At 38.2% G+C, this 18,743-nt stretch overlaps 1 protein-coding gene across 3 annotated transcripts in view; it reads right to left on the bottom strand.

Annotated features, from left to right (window-relative positions):
• clec16a (C-type lectin domain containing 16A) overlaps positions 1–18,743 on the bottom strand; it is a 51,012-nt gene that overhangs the window by 9,659 nt on the left and 22,610 nt on the right. For all 3 annotated transcript variants that reach the window (XM_023292381.3, XM_055004996.1, XM_055004997.1), the window contains exons 15-21: positions 16,514–16,558; positions 14,590–14,640; positions 14,309–14,437; positions 13,115–13,235; positions 4,559–4,710; positions 2,449–2,653; positions 1,195–1,365 (exon numbers count right to left, since the gene is read on the bottom strand). In XM_023292381.3, coding sequence (XP_023148149.1) covers positions 1,195–1,365; positions 2,449–2,653; positions 4,559–4,710; positions 13,115–13,235; positions 14,309–14,437; positions 14,590–14,640; positions 16,514–16,558 — 874 coding nt within the window. The remainder of the gene's footprint in view (positions 1–1,194; positions 1,366–2,448; positions 2,654–4,558; positions 4,711–13,114; positions 13,236–14,308; positions 14,438–14,589; positions 14,641–16,513; positions 16,559–18,743) is intronic.

Below are 18,743 nucleotides of genomic sequence, written 5' to 3'. Positions count from 1 at the left end.
TGTCAAGTAAGGAATAGCTCGATTTTAATGTCATCTGCACAGCATGTAGTGTTCACTATTATCAGATTTGATTTAAGCAAGAAATGTTTTCTATGTGTTTCAGAAGTGACTTTGGCTTGTCCAGACACTACCTCGCATATTTACTTTTGTGATCATTTTGCGAACATTGCACTGAAGGTCTTTTCTTGAATGACTCTTCCATGTAGACTGTGCATCACTGCTTTTCTACCAGATCATGTCTTGACTTCTAAAGTTTCCTGAAGTTGTCATTTCCTAATAACATTTTGGATGGTGGAAACTGCATTAAATATGCACTTGGATAACTTTTATTGTAGATTTGACCCTGTAGCTTCATTGTCAGACTCAGCCGGTTGCTTTGACGAGTTCATGGTTCGCGAGTCTTACTACAACGTCTGAAAAGTGAAAGACTCAGCCGATCTCTGTAAGAGTCACTGGCTGACATTCTTTGCCTGCTTTAGAGCTACTAATGAGTCAGTTGAGGCTGAACAAGTCTTAAGTATATGAATATATTTCAATATGTTTCAGTGTCTGTCTGCTGCAAGGGATGCATTTATTTCTGTTTATGTCACACAGAAGAAAAAAGTTTCATTAGCTCAAAGATAATCCAACAGATGCAAACAACAGTACACACAAACCAACAGACTTTGAACATGGCAGTGCTTTAAATTTACTCAGAAACTTAATAGCCTTTCTCAGGACCTGGAGGCACAGTAACATAAGTCAGGGTAAAGGATATGTTAGGAACAGAGAGCGCAGTAGACAAGAACTATAGAAAATGGCATTTTACATGAATTCAGAAAACTAAAACAAAGGAAGGGACTAAGGGAGGTTTTCAGTAATATTCTGAGGAGTTGTGTTTCTACATAAAACTAAGCTGGCTGCTTGTGGAAACAAGGCGGATCTACTGTTCCACTAAAGATCAAATCACTCAACCAGTCCCACTGCTCAGATGTTATCACCAGCTGGTTTGAAGGTCAGTACAACTCAGTACAAAATGTTTTCCTAAGATTGAAAAAAAACAAATGTCTTCATACAATTATCCAATGTTCTTCATTATGTAAAGATTCAGTGTGTGTAACGAGTTAACTACCATTGTATCGTTGTGTTTGTATGAGCATACATTATTTCTGCAGTAGTGTGCAGGCAGGAGCAGTATGCATGTCTGTATTTTACCTGGTACTTTATCAACGGAGGCAAACACCGATCTGTTTGCCGTCGGGTCATTGGGCGCCCGCCGTGACTGCTCGTAGAATCTGAACGGCAGCCCGCTGGGTGAGGCGTTGGCCGTCTGACCGAAACCCAACACTTCTGTAGCACTGGGCTGCACAGGCAGGTCCAACAGAGCTGAATACAGGGGAAGTGGAATAAGAGGAGGATGTAGCATCAGTCTGCTTCATGGTACAGTAAAGGACTGAATTCTGGGAGACCTTGATCAGTAAAAGATTTAGTTTTTCACTATGGTTAGCTTAAGTAAGAAATGTTTTTGTTTGTGTGACTTGATGTGAAACTGCTCAGTGGATATTTTGGCAGGGTTCACATCCCCCCAGCCTTTGCTGCATTGGCAAGGTTTCAAATTTGTGTTATTAGCTTTATGTGTAATTCTAAAGAATAAGACCATCAGGAGGGAAAGTACAGCTGAGCCATGGGTAAATCCACTACTTATAGCATAAACTCACACACAGCTACTTCGGCTAGTACACGATAAATACATATATAGACTTTTGACTAGGACCTTTCAAAAGTACCTAAAAAAACATAAAATGGTAAAGATTATCAAGATTAAAGATTAAATCTAACTTTCACATCTTCAGCATTCATTTTGGTGAAACAATCTAAACAGTGGTTTCGGGCCACCATTTCTGTGAATTGTTATGGTTGACTGACATACAAGGAAAAAAAAAACAGAAATAAGACCCAAAGAGGAGGAAGTCACTTTTTTAAATTTAAAAGAAAGACGACATGTAATTCAAGGAAATGACTGCTACTCTGATGCTCTTAATGAAGATTAGTTTTCACTTCTGCTGGACAATAGTTTCACTTGCACTAAATTTAGTTAATGTAAATGTACTTTGATTTAGCTTTCTTATTGTGAATTGTCTGAATCTAAGTTGACTTAAACTGACTTTTATCCTTTTGTTGAGGATGGTGAAGCCTACAAGTAAAATTTGTTTCATATTACTGTTGATTTTACTTTTTTTTGTTATACTTTAACATTGTGCACTTCTTTCTTTAGGTGCTTTGAGTTTCACTTAATACTTTCAGTTGAACATTGTGTGTGTTTCCTTGTAAAACTGTACTGAACACTTTGAAAGTAGCTTCTGAAACATTTTGAGCCTCTGAGGGAAAAAAAAAAGCCACTCTGCGGTTTTATGCAGAAACGAAAGGGTCATTTTGTTACGGGGCTTAAAAAGCTTTTTGCTTACTCACCTGCAATCCTCTGCATCTTCATGCGTCGCGCCTGGATGCGACCTTTGGCCAGCCTCTGCTTGGCGATGATGCAGCGGATGTGGTCGGCGAAGATGAAGTTGGCCTGCAGTATGGGCAGGGGCTTGGCGTGGGGGTTGGAGCTGGGTTTATGGATAACGATGTTCAACGCTCTGCTGTCGTCCTCAACACCAGACACCTGCATGTCCTGGTGAAAGACGGAGGCAGGAAAGAGAACAAAGAGAGTTTAAAATGGGAAAGGAAAAGAACAGAAGAAATATAGTCAACACAATTTGGGGTAAAGTGGAATGAAAGATACTCAAGTAAGACTCAGACAGACAGGAAACACAGCGTAATAAACTTTCCACAATATCAGGATGACAATAATATACATACTCTGCATTTTCAGAAAAGCTTAGACTAGAAAACTTAAATGCAACATCACAACTTTTTCTAGGGTCATGCTGACTTTGAAAAATACATAGTAAACAGTACAAAGGGTGACTAAGCGTGCTTAGACTTAAAATACCAAGAGATACACTACCGTTCAAAAGTTTGGATGGACTTAGAAATGCCCTGATTTTTGAAAAAAAAAAAAAAAAAGCGTTTTTTTCAATGAAGATAACATCAAACCAATCAGAAATACAGTCTAGATGTTATTAATGTGGTAAATGACTATTCTAGCTGCAAAAGGATGATTTTTTGTGGAATATATACATAGGGGTGCAGAGGCCCATTTCCAGCAACCTTCAGATAAGAGATAAAATAATCCTTTATTTCTCCCCACGCCTGGGGAAATTCACATTGTTACAGCAAGTATATTTAGCAAAAAACATAGTAGTAGTAATAAAATAATGATAAAACAGTAATAATATTAAAATTATGTACAGGGATGAGAAATGGAAATTAATAAGTACAGTATTGACACACTGTAAATAACACAGTTCTAATGCTACATTGTGTTAGCTAATGGTATTGAAAGAGTTAATTGATGATTAGAAAACCCTTGTGCAATTATGTTAGCACATGAATAAAAGTGTGAGTTTTCAAGGAAAAAGTGAAATTATCTGGGTGACCCCAAACTTTTGAACAGTCGTGTAGGTCAACTTTAACTCATTTAAGTCAACTTTAACTCATTTAAAGCCACTTTAACTAATATGGAACAACTTTAACGAATATAAAGCAAGTTTAACTAACATAGAGGAACTTCAACTATTAGAAAGCAACTTTAAATAATACAGAGCAACTTCAACGAATATAGAGCAACTTTAACTCATTTTAGAGCAACCTTAACTAACATAGAGGAAATTTAACTATTATAGAGCAACTTTAACTAATATAGGACAACTTTAATTCATATACACTACTGTTCAAAAGTTTGGGGTCACTTAGAAATGTCCTTATTTTTTAAAGAAAAGCATTTTTTTTTCAATGAAGATAACATTAAATTAATCATAAATCCAGTGTAGACATTGTTAATGTGGTAAATGACTATTCTAGCTGGAAACAGCTGATTTTTAATGGAATATCTCCATAGGGATACAGAGGAACATTTCCAGCAACCATCACTCCTGTGTTCTAATGCTACATTGTGTTAGCTAATGGTGTTGAAAGACTAATTGATGATTAGAAAACCCTTGTGTAATTATGTTAGCACATGAATAAAAATGTGAGTTTTCAAGGAAAACATGAAATTGTCTGGGTGACACCAAACTTTTCAACGGCAGTGTTTTGTTTGTGTGCCTCAGCAGGTGTTTGGAAAGTCTCATATCTCACCAGTGAAAATGATATGATGTACTTAGGAAACAATAAATTAACATCAGATGGGCAAAGGGAGGACAGTTTGTTGGCAGTGCAAAGTGACAGAGGGGAAACATAATACGACAGAGATGTTGGAGAGGATTAAAAAAAGAAGACAGCAGTGGTGTAAGATGCAAACAAACGATCAGCTGAGTGAGTCACGGCAGAGATTGCATAAGTTTGCAAGAGAAACCGAGAATTAAGCAAGTATACAATGAGAAAACAAAAGGGGAAAAAAAGGCAAAACCAAACATTTCATAGTTTTTTTAACACAAAGACACACATGGGCAAGAAAGTACCAGTTTTCTCTTACTTGCAAGAGGCCGGCAAACTTGACTACGCCCCATCCAAGACGTTTGGTTTCTGGTTCCACCAGACTCATCTGGTACACATCTACAGCCAGGAATCTCTGGGCTTGGCCACCATCTTTACTGACCACCATACAGGCTATTAGATCACTGTTATCTGAAAAAAAAGACAAACATAATACAGTACTGCTATGATATTTATAGACATTTCAATGTACATTTCAAATACTAAAAAGATAATAAGTAGCTTAATTAGTAAAGAAAGCAATTTGTTAGTGTAGTTACAATTCTACAATTTCATTTAGCAGATGCTTCTATCCAAAGTGAAGTGTATCTGAGAGTAGATACAATACAAGCAGAGATCTAGTCTTCAGGTTTTCTCGGACAAAACAACGTGGATAAGTTCAAGTGTGATAACAGGACCATGGTGTCTACAGGCAGTGCAGACGTAATAGGACTTTTTTTTTTTTTTTTTTTTTTTGCAGTCTGTCAAGTGTAGAGGTGTTCAGTGAAGAGCTGGGTTTTCAGTCTTTTCTTAAAGACAGAGAGATTCTGGAAATCGAACAGAGTTTGGTAACTTGTTCCACCACCAGGGAACCAGAGAGGAGTAGAGTCTAGCTATCGACCAGCCCTGTTGTGGTGGTTGTATCAGGCTCCTTTTGTTGGCCGAGGGTAGAGAGCGCTAGGGAGTGTAGACCTGAATGAGAGAGTTCAGGTAGGAGGGAGCTGTTTTCATTGCAGTTTTCAATGCAGGTGTCAGAGTTTTGAATTTTATGCAGGCAGCAACTGGAAGCCAGTGAAGCGATCTGAACAGGTAGTAGGTTTTGAACATTTGAAAAATATTGTTTGCATTATAAAAATAATGTGGCAGAACAGAGTCAAAAGTATATTAATAAAGGTTATAATGGAGACATTCTATAAGGCAGAAATTATGAACGGGTATGTCTTTTTAAGTGCCCCATTAAAAGAAGAAAATGTGATGATTCTGCTAACACTGGCTACAATGACTTAACACATAATTGCTACACAACTACACAAAGGCAGACAAAGTTAATGATGAAAAATTCACTGGAACACACTTGAATACTAATGATCCTTCGATGTTGGCTCTTCCTGTCATTGTGAAGCAGAATTCCCCAAGCGCTGGATTGTTCACCCACTAATAGGGACCGTGAGCTGGGTTTAGACCGTCATGAGACAGGTTAGTTTTATCCTACTGATGATGTGCTGTTGCAATAGTAACAAGAAAAGCACTCAGAGAGTGCAGTACTCCGCCAAGGCTGCTCATTCCCCCATATGGCATTGTCAGAAATGCAGCATTTTTTATTAGTTATTGATGATCAGAATTCACTGCAACATAGAATGTGGCCATTTAATACAGATGTACCCACAAACAAAATGACCTTGCACTGAGCACAGGCGTGAGTTATGCATGTGTACGTTATGCATAGATACCGAATCACGTGACCTAAATATGTAGCGGGGGGGCAGGAATTGATGGGACTTAGAAACACCCCCACAATTTAATCAATTGTTCCTTGTATCACTTCTGATGGATAAGTCCCCATCAGTCCGGTATGGTCGATTTTTATTAGGATTGCAATCATGCGATCATCAGCAGGCAGCTGACGTAGTTTTCCCTTGCAATCATCGTTACAGTGACGCCGTGCCGCTATCTCGCAATGATACAGAAATCTTTAACAAATCCATGGATCCAGACTATAAGCTGCATCACTGCCAAAATCTAATCACTTGGTCCTTGTGTCATTTCTGAACTTCCCTGAAAATTTCATCCAAATCTGCTTGTCAGTTTTTGAGTAATGTTGCAGACAGACAGACAGACAGACAGACAAATGCCAGTCTTCACATAACTCTGTCGAGGCTGCACCCCTTGGCACAGTAATAAATAGTTGTTGCAACAGGCCCCATAAAATGAGGAAACTAGCTTTAACAACGTACTTCTGTTTTATAAAACATGAAATCTGACTATACAGTGTGTTATCGCCGCCTTCAGAAAAACCCTGGTGCAAATTATAAATGGCAAATATAATGTCACTGAAAAAAGTTGCTTCCTGAAAGGAGGCGGTAAAATGCTACCCCTGAAATCATGAAGGCATTAGTTCTAAAATGTTCTTCATGGATTTCAGTCATGTGTTACCACTGAGCTGCATGTGACTTTATTTTAGGAGTAGATGTTAACTTCGCGTCCACACTGATGTATAACACACACTCTGGCAGACAGTCAGTCAGACTGCGACTTGCACTTAAAAGGCCAGACAAGGTGCTTTGCTCCCACATGTCTAGGAGGAGCGTGAACAAATGATAAGCCCACATCTCAACTTCTTCACTTCAGTTTACCACAAAGCCTACAGCAAAAGTTAACACGAAATGTGGAACTGATGACAGCCTTATTTAACACTAGTTTTGGTTTACATACCACCTACTCTGCTTTAAAATGTAATGTACAACACCACAGACTAATGTACAACCCCGACGAATTTCTTACACACGTCTCTTCCTCTATAATAGTATTTTGACCCAACCGCTTTTAAAATGTTGTATGACTAAAGCAATACAAGTGAAACTGGGGTTTTGTTACTTCGTGAAGCCCCTACAACTGCTCACAGCACTGCTGTCTCACTATTTTTACACGCTATTTTTGGTGTTTTCCTAAAGGGTAGCCAGCTGTTGATGCAGCTTCATACATGTGGCCTATTAAAAGATCAATGGGGGTTGCCAGTCACTCAAATGTACCTACTGAAAGTAAAAGCAGTAAAAAAAAAAAAAAAAAAAAAAAAAAAGTACCGACAGCTGATGAGGTAGTCCCTGGTTTTCTATGGCACCAAAGGGACACCAAGAGCCAAACGGTCAGAAAAATTAGGGGAAATTATATAGACTGAATACCTAGATGAGATGAGGAAAAAACCCTCCCACCCCCAACGTCAACTCAACTTCTACAGAACGTGGTCAGAGTGCCGTGGTCAAAAAAGTATTTGAAAATGTGGGACATTTAATACACAAACAGGTGACTCTATCCAGTAGTTTTTTCAGGATTATTGAAACTGCGATGGTTTCAACCACTCAATCTGTTTTGACGGTACTTTTAAGCAGACAACTTGCAAAGAAACAGACTTCTATGAAAGACTTTCACTATTCGTGAGGTGCAGTATCTTTCCATATATTAGTAACGTGAATTTTTACAGCCCTGCCTCCTCTCAGAAGAAGGAATCTGCTCAGACATGTGAATATTTTATTTTGTTTTGTTTTTCTGACCTGGTTGACAAGCTAAATAAAAGAAGATGCTCTCTGGTCTTCCAACAGTAAAGTTGTTGAGTATAAAAAGCACCGGACAACAGTGTAGTGTACAAGTTGCCACCCTGCCTGAATGTGTTCAACATTCCCCGTTATTCAAGAATTATGTTGAGCTATAAGTGTTCCCAGGCTGCAAAAACACAACTAAGGTTGACAATGGAGTGACTATACCTGCTGGTGTGGGAAAAAAACAAAATAGAAAACACGTGGCTCCAGTTTTACGGTTTAGAGTCATGCCTCTGAGTGCTTGAGCACTTTACCCACAAGTGATAACTACTCACACTTGGGTGTGGTAATCAAGAATATGCAACATATAAAATATGTGCCACTGGATCGTACAAAATCAACATTTAAACGTTGGCAAAATCCTCTGTAAAGCACCTGTTATTAGAGGATGTGGTGAAAGGGAGGCAGTGGCAGCGTGATGGTCAGAAAAAAAGGTGTTTGTGGGTGGAAGATTGCAAGTTCAAATCCCCCAACACACGAGGAAAAACCCTCCCTCCCCCCTGCAATTACTCTGTAAAAGTGTGTTCTTAGTCAACCCTATCGGTTTAAAGTAAAACCAACAAAGGAAAGTCTTTTTAACCACACTTGGGGAGAATTAAATACAAGTAAGATGATCATATTTACTAAACAGATTGGTGATCTCATGATCTTTTCAAGTGACACAAAACTACTGGAAGTTGAGTCACACATGATGTGATAGCTTTTAAAGGCTATCTTTAACTAAATCTGACACACACTCTTTTCGACTGGCATTTGGAATGATAATAGTCACAGTTTTAACAACTGAAATAAACTTGAAACTAAAGCTCCAGGGAGATATTTGCTTTCAGTAGGTATGTTTCCATCTATTTATTGAGCTGTTTTTTTTTTTTTTAGGACACACACTCCTTTCCAAAAAGAGGTAATTTCATATTAAGAATGTAACAGCAACTCAACTCTAACATCTCCTGAAAGCACTACAGTAACTCGGTGCACATTGCTGAGTCACTAGTTTGTTCCATTTATCAGGCCATAGGGTTACATCATTAATCATTCAGCAAAACAGGTTTCCGAAAAGTGCAGAACCTGTAGCTGACTCAATGCAGATGACATGATAACGTTTAAAGGCCACAACTACCTAAATTTGCCAGGATGGTACACCCACCATTACCAAGTAAGCAACCCAGTGGAGTCTACCACAAACTCTCTTCTTAGTGTATAATTCTAAGAAGTGGACTTAATGGTATGCTGTGACCATTTTAAAAACTTGATTCCACAAAGACAATTAAATGCAGTACACAACAAACTTCTTGCAGTATCACTAAAATGTCATCTTACAATAATTGTATTATTTTTGAGTAAAAAAAAATGGGTATTTGATATTATATAACTAAAACAAATGTTAGATAATATTGAAAGTACAGGCCCCAAAGTACAGCCTGAATACAGCAGAAGTGAATGCATCCCATTAGCTGGTTTCCATTGCTTTATTTCGTAAGATTTTCAATGTCTGCTTGAATTTTTCATGACAGATTGGACCCTCCTGGGCAGTGATGGTACCAGATTTGCACAAATCTGTGGAGATGCTCTGCATTCTTCACAGATGATTCTTGGTAGTGGGGTTTTGTTTCTCTGTCTTCCAGTTAGACTGGATTTACATCACGGCACGCAGTCGTAGTTGTGACTTTTTTCATCTTTAAAAACTCTGGAGTGTTGTAGAGTGTATTCACTGTTACGAGACTAGGACTCATTCAATATTTGGGTATTCATATCTGCATTTACGCTGTTATTCATCAATACAGTCCCATATCAGCACACACTGACCTCCGTGATTCACTGTCAAGACCATGCATTTATTGTGGTAGTCTTATTTAGCTCCATGCCAAACATGCTAGCCCACTTTTGTTAGAAAATTTATTTTGGTTTCATCTGACTAAAGACTATTCATCAAGCTTCTTGTCACGTTCTCTGGAAAAGCATAATATTGCAGTTTTGTGCTTTTTGTTGAAGAATGTTAGGGTTACATCAATAATCGTTCGGCAAAGGTTGATTTCGGGTCACTGAAATTTCAGTTTCCACAGAAAATCTTTGTGCCAAGTCAGATGGATTTGTCTGCTTTTCAGTGCATTATTGTGTAAATGTTGAATTGTGCCTGGTGTCATTTTTGTGAGCGTGGCCACTGCGTCTACTGTAACTGGTAGTATGTTTTTTTAATATCTCATAACCACTGCTACCACTCTGTTTCAGCTTATATTTAGTAGACTACTGAAGCTCTTGTACCATTTGCTAACTTTTTAAAGTCTCACAGTCTGGTTTCTTTTCTTACTCAGTCAAGTCCTCATCATGTGGCACAACACTGCAGCAGTCCCAGCCGAGGTAAAACCTAAGAAAGATGGTGTTCACAGGTTCTTTATTAACCTTGTCCATGAATTTAATTGGAAATTACATGTTTACTCTCTTTTGTGGCATGAAATTGTAAGTAGGGCAAAAGAAAAGACAGATCTGAGTTACACTAGAAACATGTCAAACACTTTTAAATATACATATACCCACTCATCTAGAGTTGAGAGGGGCTGGATGTACCATGGTCAGGCTATCAAAATGACATATATAAGCAGCCATTTACAGTCACAATTGCACCTACAGGCAGTTTAGAGCCATTCATTCATCTAACTTGCATGTCTTTGGACCTATGATTTAAAAAAAGTGCTACCTAAACTAACTAAACACTGGCGATCCAGACAATAAGCATGATTGCTCTCCAGTGTCAGTACCATTAAAGATATGCTGAAATAGGTGAAAAGTACAGTCACTCCAAAAAGAATAGAAACTTACAAAGTTCAGATTCTATAGAAAAGAATCTTAGTCATCAGCACGGCTGAGTCACACAATAACAAAGAGGAACTGAGTAACGTTGTTATGACAGCAATGTATGTTGTAAATTTTTTTTGTCTGTTTCACGTAAACGGTGTCTATAAAATTTGCTGACTATTATTTTGTGCAAATTGTACAACAACCACTTCCTGGTGACCAATCAAAGAAATGGTATTTAAAGATATTTATGCTGCTGCTCTTCATTATTTGGCCTAAAATAATTAGATTGTTCTGAGAGTCACACTGCTGTTGTTTTCATAGTTGAAAACCAGGGTATCAGTACTGGAATGCACTAAATTGTAAGTGTTTCAGATAAACTGGAAACTATGTGCAAAAGATGCTGTTTATTAATGATAAAAGGCCTTTTCCCTGGCAGAGCAACAGAGTTGTCATTTGGCCTTTTCCTGACACCGACGAGGATTTCATGATTATTCCACTTATTAATAAAGGAGCGGAGAGAGATGTTAGAAAACAGCTGCTGGTGGGTCAGAGATCAGCAAATCTGTTTCTGTTCTTTTTGGAGTGAATCTGCTTTTCATATATTCTGCACATCTTTAAATGCACTGGCATTTGTTGTGATTGGTTGTTACCTTTTTTTCTCTCCCAGATGTCCCTCAAAGCAACAGTTTTGTCCTTCAATATATGTTCCATACTATGGTTAGTTCTCTGGCATAAAGAAAAACGTTACATCAGACCTCTGCTCCACAGATAATGTTTGCTAATGGGATAGGTTCAAGTACTGCTGGATTTGTGATAATAACACAGAGACAGAAAATGAAGCCAGACTTATGCTACGTTTGACAAACACTAATTACCTCTTAGACACACACACTTCAAAATCTGTACTTATTTCCAGTTACCGTTGCTACAAAACTTGCATGGGATGAATATCGTGATAATATGAAACTCAATGTTTTTCACAGTTTGATAACTAGTTAACATATTCAACAAGCTAATTTATCTTACTTTAACTTAACTGGCTTGCCATAGCCAGCCAACACTACGAGTTATTGTTCTGGATCCTGTGGGCATCATTATTGGTTCCCGTGAATATGACGTGATTACATTTCAGCAGAGAGCAAACAACAGATTAATTGTAAATTCCACTGCCTCCAAGATGTAGCCTTTTGTATTCCCCCCCCCAAACTCGACTATCTGTCTGGGAGTTCAGACCACAGCGGCGAGAAATCACATGACTTGAAAGTATGCCACAGTGTGGGCAAATCTCTCAAAAGTGGGTGTTGTAAACTCAGCTCTGCCAGAACAGTCTGCATTATATGTGCTAACACACATGTGCAACAGTTTCAAATGAGGATTTTCCCTTTCAAAGCCAGTTTCAGAACTTTTGTCCCCAACATTTACAAAGGCTGAAACCAGGACAATGAGTTAATGCACTGGGAATGACAGTGATGTATACTTGAAACTGAAAATGTGTTGGGCAAACGCTAGAAAAGAATGCTTCAGTTGTGAAGAAGAAACTGAAATAAATCCTGTAATATGATTACTTTATACTTCTTTTGGGCCCATCAAAACATTATACAAGCCTTCACAACTTGGTCTCAATCTTGCAAAACCCTTTTTATTAGATTAAAGCTTTTAAACAGCTTTTTTTTCATTTTTTAAAACATTCATCCCATATTGTTGCACCATAGCTTTAGCAAACTGAGTAATGGTGAGCTGTGAGGTTGTGACAGTAAGACATTTACATGAGAATTGTCTAAAACTTCAGTACAATACATGAAGGAACCACAAACGTGGGCATGCATGTCAACATGGATTTGCAAAGTTTGTATGCTGAGTGTGTGAGTGTCATAACCATGATTCACATCGCTTTGTGATATCCTCCACAGCAGAGCTAACCACGTGGAAGTTTCCATAACACACACCTGTACACAGTAAGAGCAGGTTGTTCAGAGTATTTCAGTGTGTGTGTGCGTGTGTGTGTGTGGGAAACAGTCTGCATAGAGGCTTGTGAGTGTCCCTGTGCTCGTCTCTGCGCTGTTGTGGTTGTGAATGTTTGCATGTGAATGTATCCGTGTATTAACACAGCACTCATACTTGCGCCCCAGATCTACTACTTTTTCTCACAGAAAACAGTGAGAAAGAGAGCAGATGAGAGAATCACTCATGTTTGTCAGATATCTATGCTGTAATTGCTGACAGATCAAGGTTTTAGGCGTGGTTGTTATTGTTCTCTCCTGTTCTTGTAGTTAGGGAGGAAATATGTCATGTTCTTTCAGTGACTTTCCTAGGTTAAACTTCCATTGCAATAATTAGATTCATTTTTGTCTATAGGTTGCGTCTTCCCACCATTTAAATTTGTGTCTCAGATGACAAATCAATATTCACATCAGCTGTAGCAAGTGGAGTACTGTATGACCGTGTCTTACTGAGGTCTAAGACGTCGTCTGTCTTGATAAGGTCTTCAGGTCTGGTCAGTGGGAGCTGAGTCTCTGGTTCTCCTTGAAGCTGAAGCGATAAGGACCTCAACATGAAGAACACCCGTATCGCCTGGGTGAAGAGAAGCAAGATCCCACACAAACAAACAGAGAAATAATCTGTTGAAACAAATGTTCTGTTTGAAGCTGGCAGCTACAACAAACAAGAGAAAAGAACAAAGCCTTGGCTGTGCTCCAACTTGGCTTTGGCATCAGTTATTCTCTAACGGGCTAGTACAATCTATCTTTTGGTACCATGCTTTGTTTAAAGCAAGTCACTTTTGGCAGAGCACAAAACCAAAGTATGCAACATGAAGTACACCAGCTGTGACTGTTAGAGTGTAATTACATAGATGTTCCTAGTGCCACCGATTATTAAAGCAAAACTAATCTTGACGGGTCAATTCAGGTGCAACAAAGCCTTAAAGGGAAACTTAACTATGTGAGCTGATTTATTTGGAATCTAAAAACCTGTCAGGCTGCTATGTGGAATCTTGACTCAGCTTGAGTGTGTGAGAGGATACAGTTGTAGTAAGCTTAACATTTTTGGCAGAAAATCAACATATATGCTGTGGGGGACACCTGCTAATGAGTTTTTAAATGAACTTGCAAGGGCAACTTAGTGAGCTATTATTAGACATAATTCCACAGGGTTGATTCCAATCAGCCATGAAGGGAAACTCCTATTTCAACAACAAGATCAGATTTCCTTGGAATCTAATAAGTTATCAGACTTACACTATTGTTTGAAAGTTTGGGATATCCCAGACAATTTCATGAAAACTCACACTTTTATTCATGTGCTAACATAACTATACAAGGGTTTTCTAATCATCAATGAGCCTTTCAACACCATTAGCTAACACAATGTAGCATTAGAACACAGGAGTGATGGTTGCTGGAAATGTTCCTCTGTACCCCTATGGAGATATTCCATTAAAAAAAAATCAGTCATCTCCTGCTAGAATAGTCTTTTACCACATTAACAATGTCTAGACTGGATTTCAGATTCATTTAATGCCATCTTCATCGAAAAAAATGCTTTTCTTTCAAAAATAAAGACATTTCTAAGTGACCCCAAACTTCTGAACGGTAGTGTAGGTGTCTTTAAGAATGTGGACTGAGCTTGATTGTGTTTGGACGCACCCTGCGTGTCTTCTCCACATCTCCACAGGGCAGTCGCTTCACAAAGTCGATGCCAGTCAGAGGGGTGCCAGTGGGTGGCAGCAGTATTGAGGCATCCATCATTAGATATTCCACATTCAGTGGTTTACTCTGAAACACACACATGTGGATCAGTAAGGAGGGTCCACATACACGAACATCCACACAATAGCAGCAGTAGCAGTTTGTAAGCTCAGGTCGATAATGTTTTATGAGAAAGGTGAAATAATAGCAACTGTCATGTCAAATGAAGGTGAACCAACCGTCATGCTCCTGTATTCATCTTCAAACATGTCCAGAAAGATTTCCTCCCCCTGTCGTGACAATAAAATTGGAAGTCGGTTAAAGCAAAACAGAGTGTGTGCGGAAAAAAACAGGACTTGTTTTGTATTTTTTTGTGATTCATAGCTTTGTTTCAATTGATACCAACAACAGAGAGACAGAAAGGAAATATGGAGAGAAGAAAATGGTGCATTAAAACTTCCCTTCTCAACGGATATTGATGATGCTTATCAAGCTACCATTATATCCTAAAAAGATTACTACTTGCCCAGATTTATTCTTCATTTCATTCATTGGTTCAGTCTTTTGTTTGGTAAACATGCCAAACTTTCTGTGGTTCCAGCTTCTCAAATGAAAGGATTTGTTGTTTTTCTTTAAATGAAACTGAATGTCTTTGGACTGTTGAATAAACAAAAGACTGAAAACACTTTCTTTGATTTTAGGAAAGATGGGATTTTAGCATTTTTTTGCACTCTTTAGACACTTCAACATTTTAATAAATTTAGTGAGAAAATATCCTGCAGATTTTCCTGTATTTAACATAGTTGCAGTGCTAGTCATATTTCATGCTAATAATTAATTCCTAGCTGAATCATCTATCTGTGTAAAAACAGTGTTTGTCAGTATACACACCATCACTACACTTTTGGATAAGTATCGCTCTCTGTGCTAACAATACTGTGCACGTGGTCTTTCTGTTTGTGGTCATTTTTCCATGGCAGCTACCCAGTGTGACCACATTTTTTCAGAAATCAGAGACTTTCAAAGCAATCACTGCTTCTTCTCTGGAAAAATGAAACTACTGCAACCCCCCCTGTACTCATCAAGAGCAATGTGTGGAAGTCCATCTTATCTGCTGTGTGTTCTATCACCATAACACAACATTAGCTGGAGAGGGATTCTTAAATGACATTTCATCAACAACATTATGTCATGACCCAAAACTGGAAATGTTGAACAGAAAAAACAAGTTGTTTGGAAACGCAGTTGAACATTTAAGTGTACAGGACAGTGACTGTTTCCACTCAGTTTATCGTGTTCATCTAACCTCCTTCTTACTTCCAAGCTAAAATATTCCACTTGGGATGTAGTTTTAAGACATGAGATATTTTTCCAGATGAGGTGTAAAAAAAAAACAAAAAAACAAAACATTCATCCACATTGGAGAAGCATGAAAGAATCAGCTCCTATGACTGATTCCAAAACTGATATCCAGAAACCATCAAAGTGAAACTAGCTTTAATGTTTATATCATACATAATTATATAGCTTATGGAAAAACTTTCAGTTCTGTTTATTGCACCGTCACAGAAATGGCCTCAGTTCTAGTCAGTGGACACAATCACACACACTACAATAAAGTTTTATCTCCAGGAGGTTTTACTTTCACTTACAGGGATTCCTTGAGAAAAACAAACCTAATGGGTAGGTGTTGATTCAGTTCTTGATATGACACTGTTCTCAACAAAAACTGGAACTGAACACCTGTTTACCTGTGTTTTTTTTGCTTTGCTTTTAGATTTACCCTGTATTAGTACTGTTTGGCAATCCCACTGGCTAACTGCCCATCTGTCCTGGCAGCAAGAAGCACAACAGTTAAAGTTTCCACTCTCTGAGAGCTGACAACTCATTGTGCTATAGCAGCCACTAGAGGAGGAATGAAAAATATATAACATCATTTGTTAGACAATGTCTGTTTGTCTAAATGTTAGTTGTCCTTTAACCTTTCCTCTTCTTCCTGACACTTTTTGTGTTTATATGCTGTGCACTGTGTGTTGGTATGTGGGAGACAAAGAGAGAGGCACTCTTTTCTGTAGGTTAAAGGTGATTATGTGCATTTATTGTGTAGATAAGTGCATGAACATGTTAGAATGTGTATTAGGGTGTGTCACTGTATAAACTCACCTTGTAGAATCTTCGCAGTAAATGCAGACTTTCTTCTCTGGCACCCTGTAAACACAGCAGTTTGGGCCATGATTCAGGTGACACACCCACACAAACAAGTAATGAACATGTATCAAACATACTGCCAATAATATTGTTGGATACAGGGTCAGATAAAACAGGGAAAATACTGCCAATCATATTTAATATTTTAGATTTTGAAACTGTTTCTACCCAACTAGAAGCTATCATATAACATGGATACATATATGAAAAAAGTTTCTTTTGACTGGCAGTTATTAAAGCTAAAGCTTAACTCAGTAATTAAAGACATCTTACATGACTTTGGTTCAAAGTACAAAAACTGAAAACTTTGCAAGGCACTAAGTGGATCTCCAGGAAGCTCCAGGTTGTTAACAGATAGTCCTATCAATCTTCTCATCTAATTCTCAGAAAGGAAATAAGTGTATTTCCTATAATGTGGCACAAGTTTAAATATTACCACATTTCCTTGCAGAGGAACATAGTGTACTGGAATACAGTGTATCTAATAATGCAGATTTTCAGTAAGGACACGCTCTGCAGTGCAATGTACAACACTTAACAGCTCACTATACTTGAACCTGCTATCTTGTACTGTAACATTTGCCGACTGGTACTCCTCAGAAAGGCTGGCGTGTGCCAACAACACTTGCATGACCAAGTGTTTCCAAGAATTTCATTCTTTATAGTACTAAAGCAGTAATGTTGTTTCTCCTGTGGTGTTTTACATAACTTTCTTAGTAAATGATAAACATGCTTCCTGGATTTATCCTGTTAGAGAGCTAGATAAATGATAGTGATTGGTAGACAATGTTCTTCTGAACAAGCTGTCCTGTTTTACACTAGTATCAGCAATCAGCACAACAGCCACCTGTTTTCCCACAGCAGGAAGAGAATCAGCAGAGTCTGGAAAAACTTAAAACTAACAGAAATTAGTTTGTTATTGTCAGTTCTCAGATTTTGAGCAGACAGTTTACAACAGAAGCGATCCTTGTTTTATATCACTTACATGTAAAATGGTTCAAAATTGTATCACCATATAATAAATGTATAAATGGAACAATTCAATTCAATTTAATTTTATTTATATAGCACCAATTACAGTCACAGCCAAAAGGCGACAGTGGCAAGGAAACACCCTTTTAACAGGGAAAAACAGTAGGATATTTGCTCTGTGGCTGTTTAAGTTAACTATACCAACAATATAGGCCCTGTAGTAGGTGCTCAATGCAACAAAAAAACAGTACTGAGTCAAATCTTTTATTTCTTTCATGATTTCGTATGTCTGCCTTTATTTTTGATGACAGACTCCATTCTCCTCAACATGGAGGGTGCCACATTTCTGAAGAAATCCTCTGCCACTCTTCAGAGACCAGTTTTTCCAGCTGTTCTGTGCTGGAAGGTTTGTGTTGCTCTATTGCTCTCTTTGAAACACTAATGGATTCAAGTCAGGCAGCATACCTGGTAATATTGTAGCATACTGTTCTGTAGAAACTGCAGTCATTTTGGTGGGGTGCTTTGGATCGTTATCATGCTGGAATAGTTCTCTTCTTTTTCACTCCCACATTTGAGCTTCACTGTTAGGACTCTGTGTAAACTGTGGTACTCCTGACCAGTTTTGGTCTGAGAAAAATAAATTCATCTCTGACCAAAAAATGTGCTCCCAGTATTTGCGTAATTCGCTGCCCTTCATACTGACACACAAAATCTGATTTTCATTGCCTACTGTGCCATGTCTGAAGCACTTGCCCGTTTGTTTTTCAGAGATCGATTGTGGGCACGTGTCCAATCACGAACACTGAACTGTCACAAGTAGGAAATTCTTCAAGCAGAAATCCTCAGTGATGATAAACTGATGCCAAGAGTAGGTATAAAGTGGTTTGGAAATGACCAAAAGAAGGTTTTGATTCACTTTTAGAGAATAATTTTTGTCAAAAAATAGATCTAGAAAAATCACATAAGCTGTTGGATAATGACTTCCTGTAACTTGGTGCAAATGTAAAGAAACTGTTAGGAGGATTTCCCTGAAATGGCAATAAAGGATATGGAGTCTTCCAAAGCAGATGACGCAAGTAGCAGGAGAAAGAGGCCAAGAGGAAGAGGAGTCCAAGCGATTGAATAAGGAAAAGAGTAAATGTAGAGGTCTGGCAGGAGTGCTGAGGAAATTAACATCGAAGTGCCTCTGCATTTGTAACATAAAATTATACTG

The sequence above is a fragment of the Amphiprion ocellaris genome, chromosome 19 (genome assembly GCF_022539595.1).
Source record: "Amphiprion ocellaris isolate individual 3 ecotype Okinawa chromosome 19, ASM2253959v1, whole genome shotgun sequence".
Taxonomy (NCBI): domain Eukaryota; kingdom Metazoa; phylum Chordata; class Actinopteri; family Pomacentridae; genus Amphiprion; species Amphiprion ocellaris.
The sequence above is the reverse complement of the archived record's forward strand: the minus strand, read 5'-3'. Positions and strand labels throughout refer to the sequence as shown.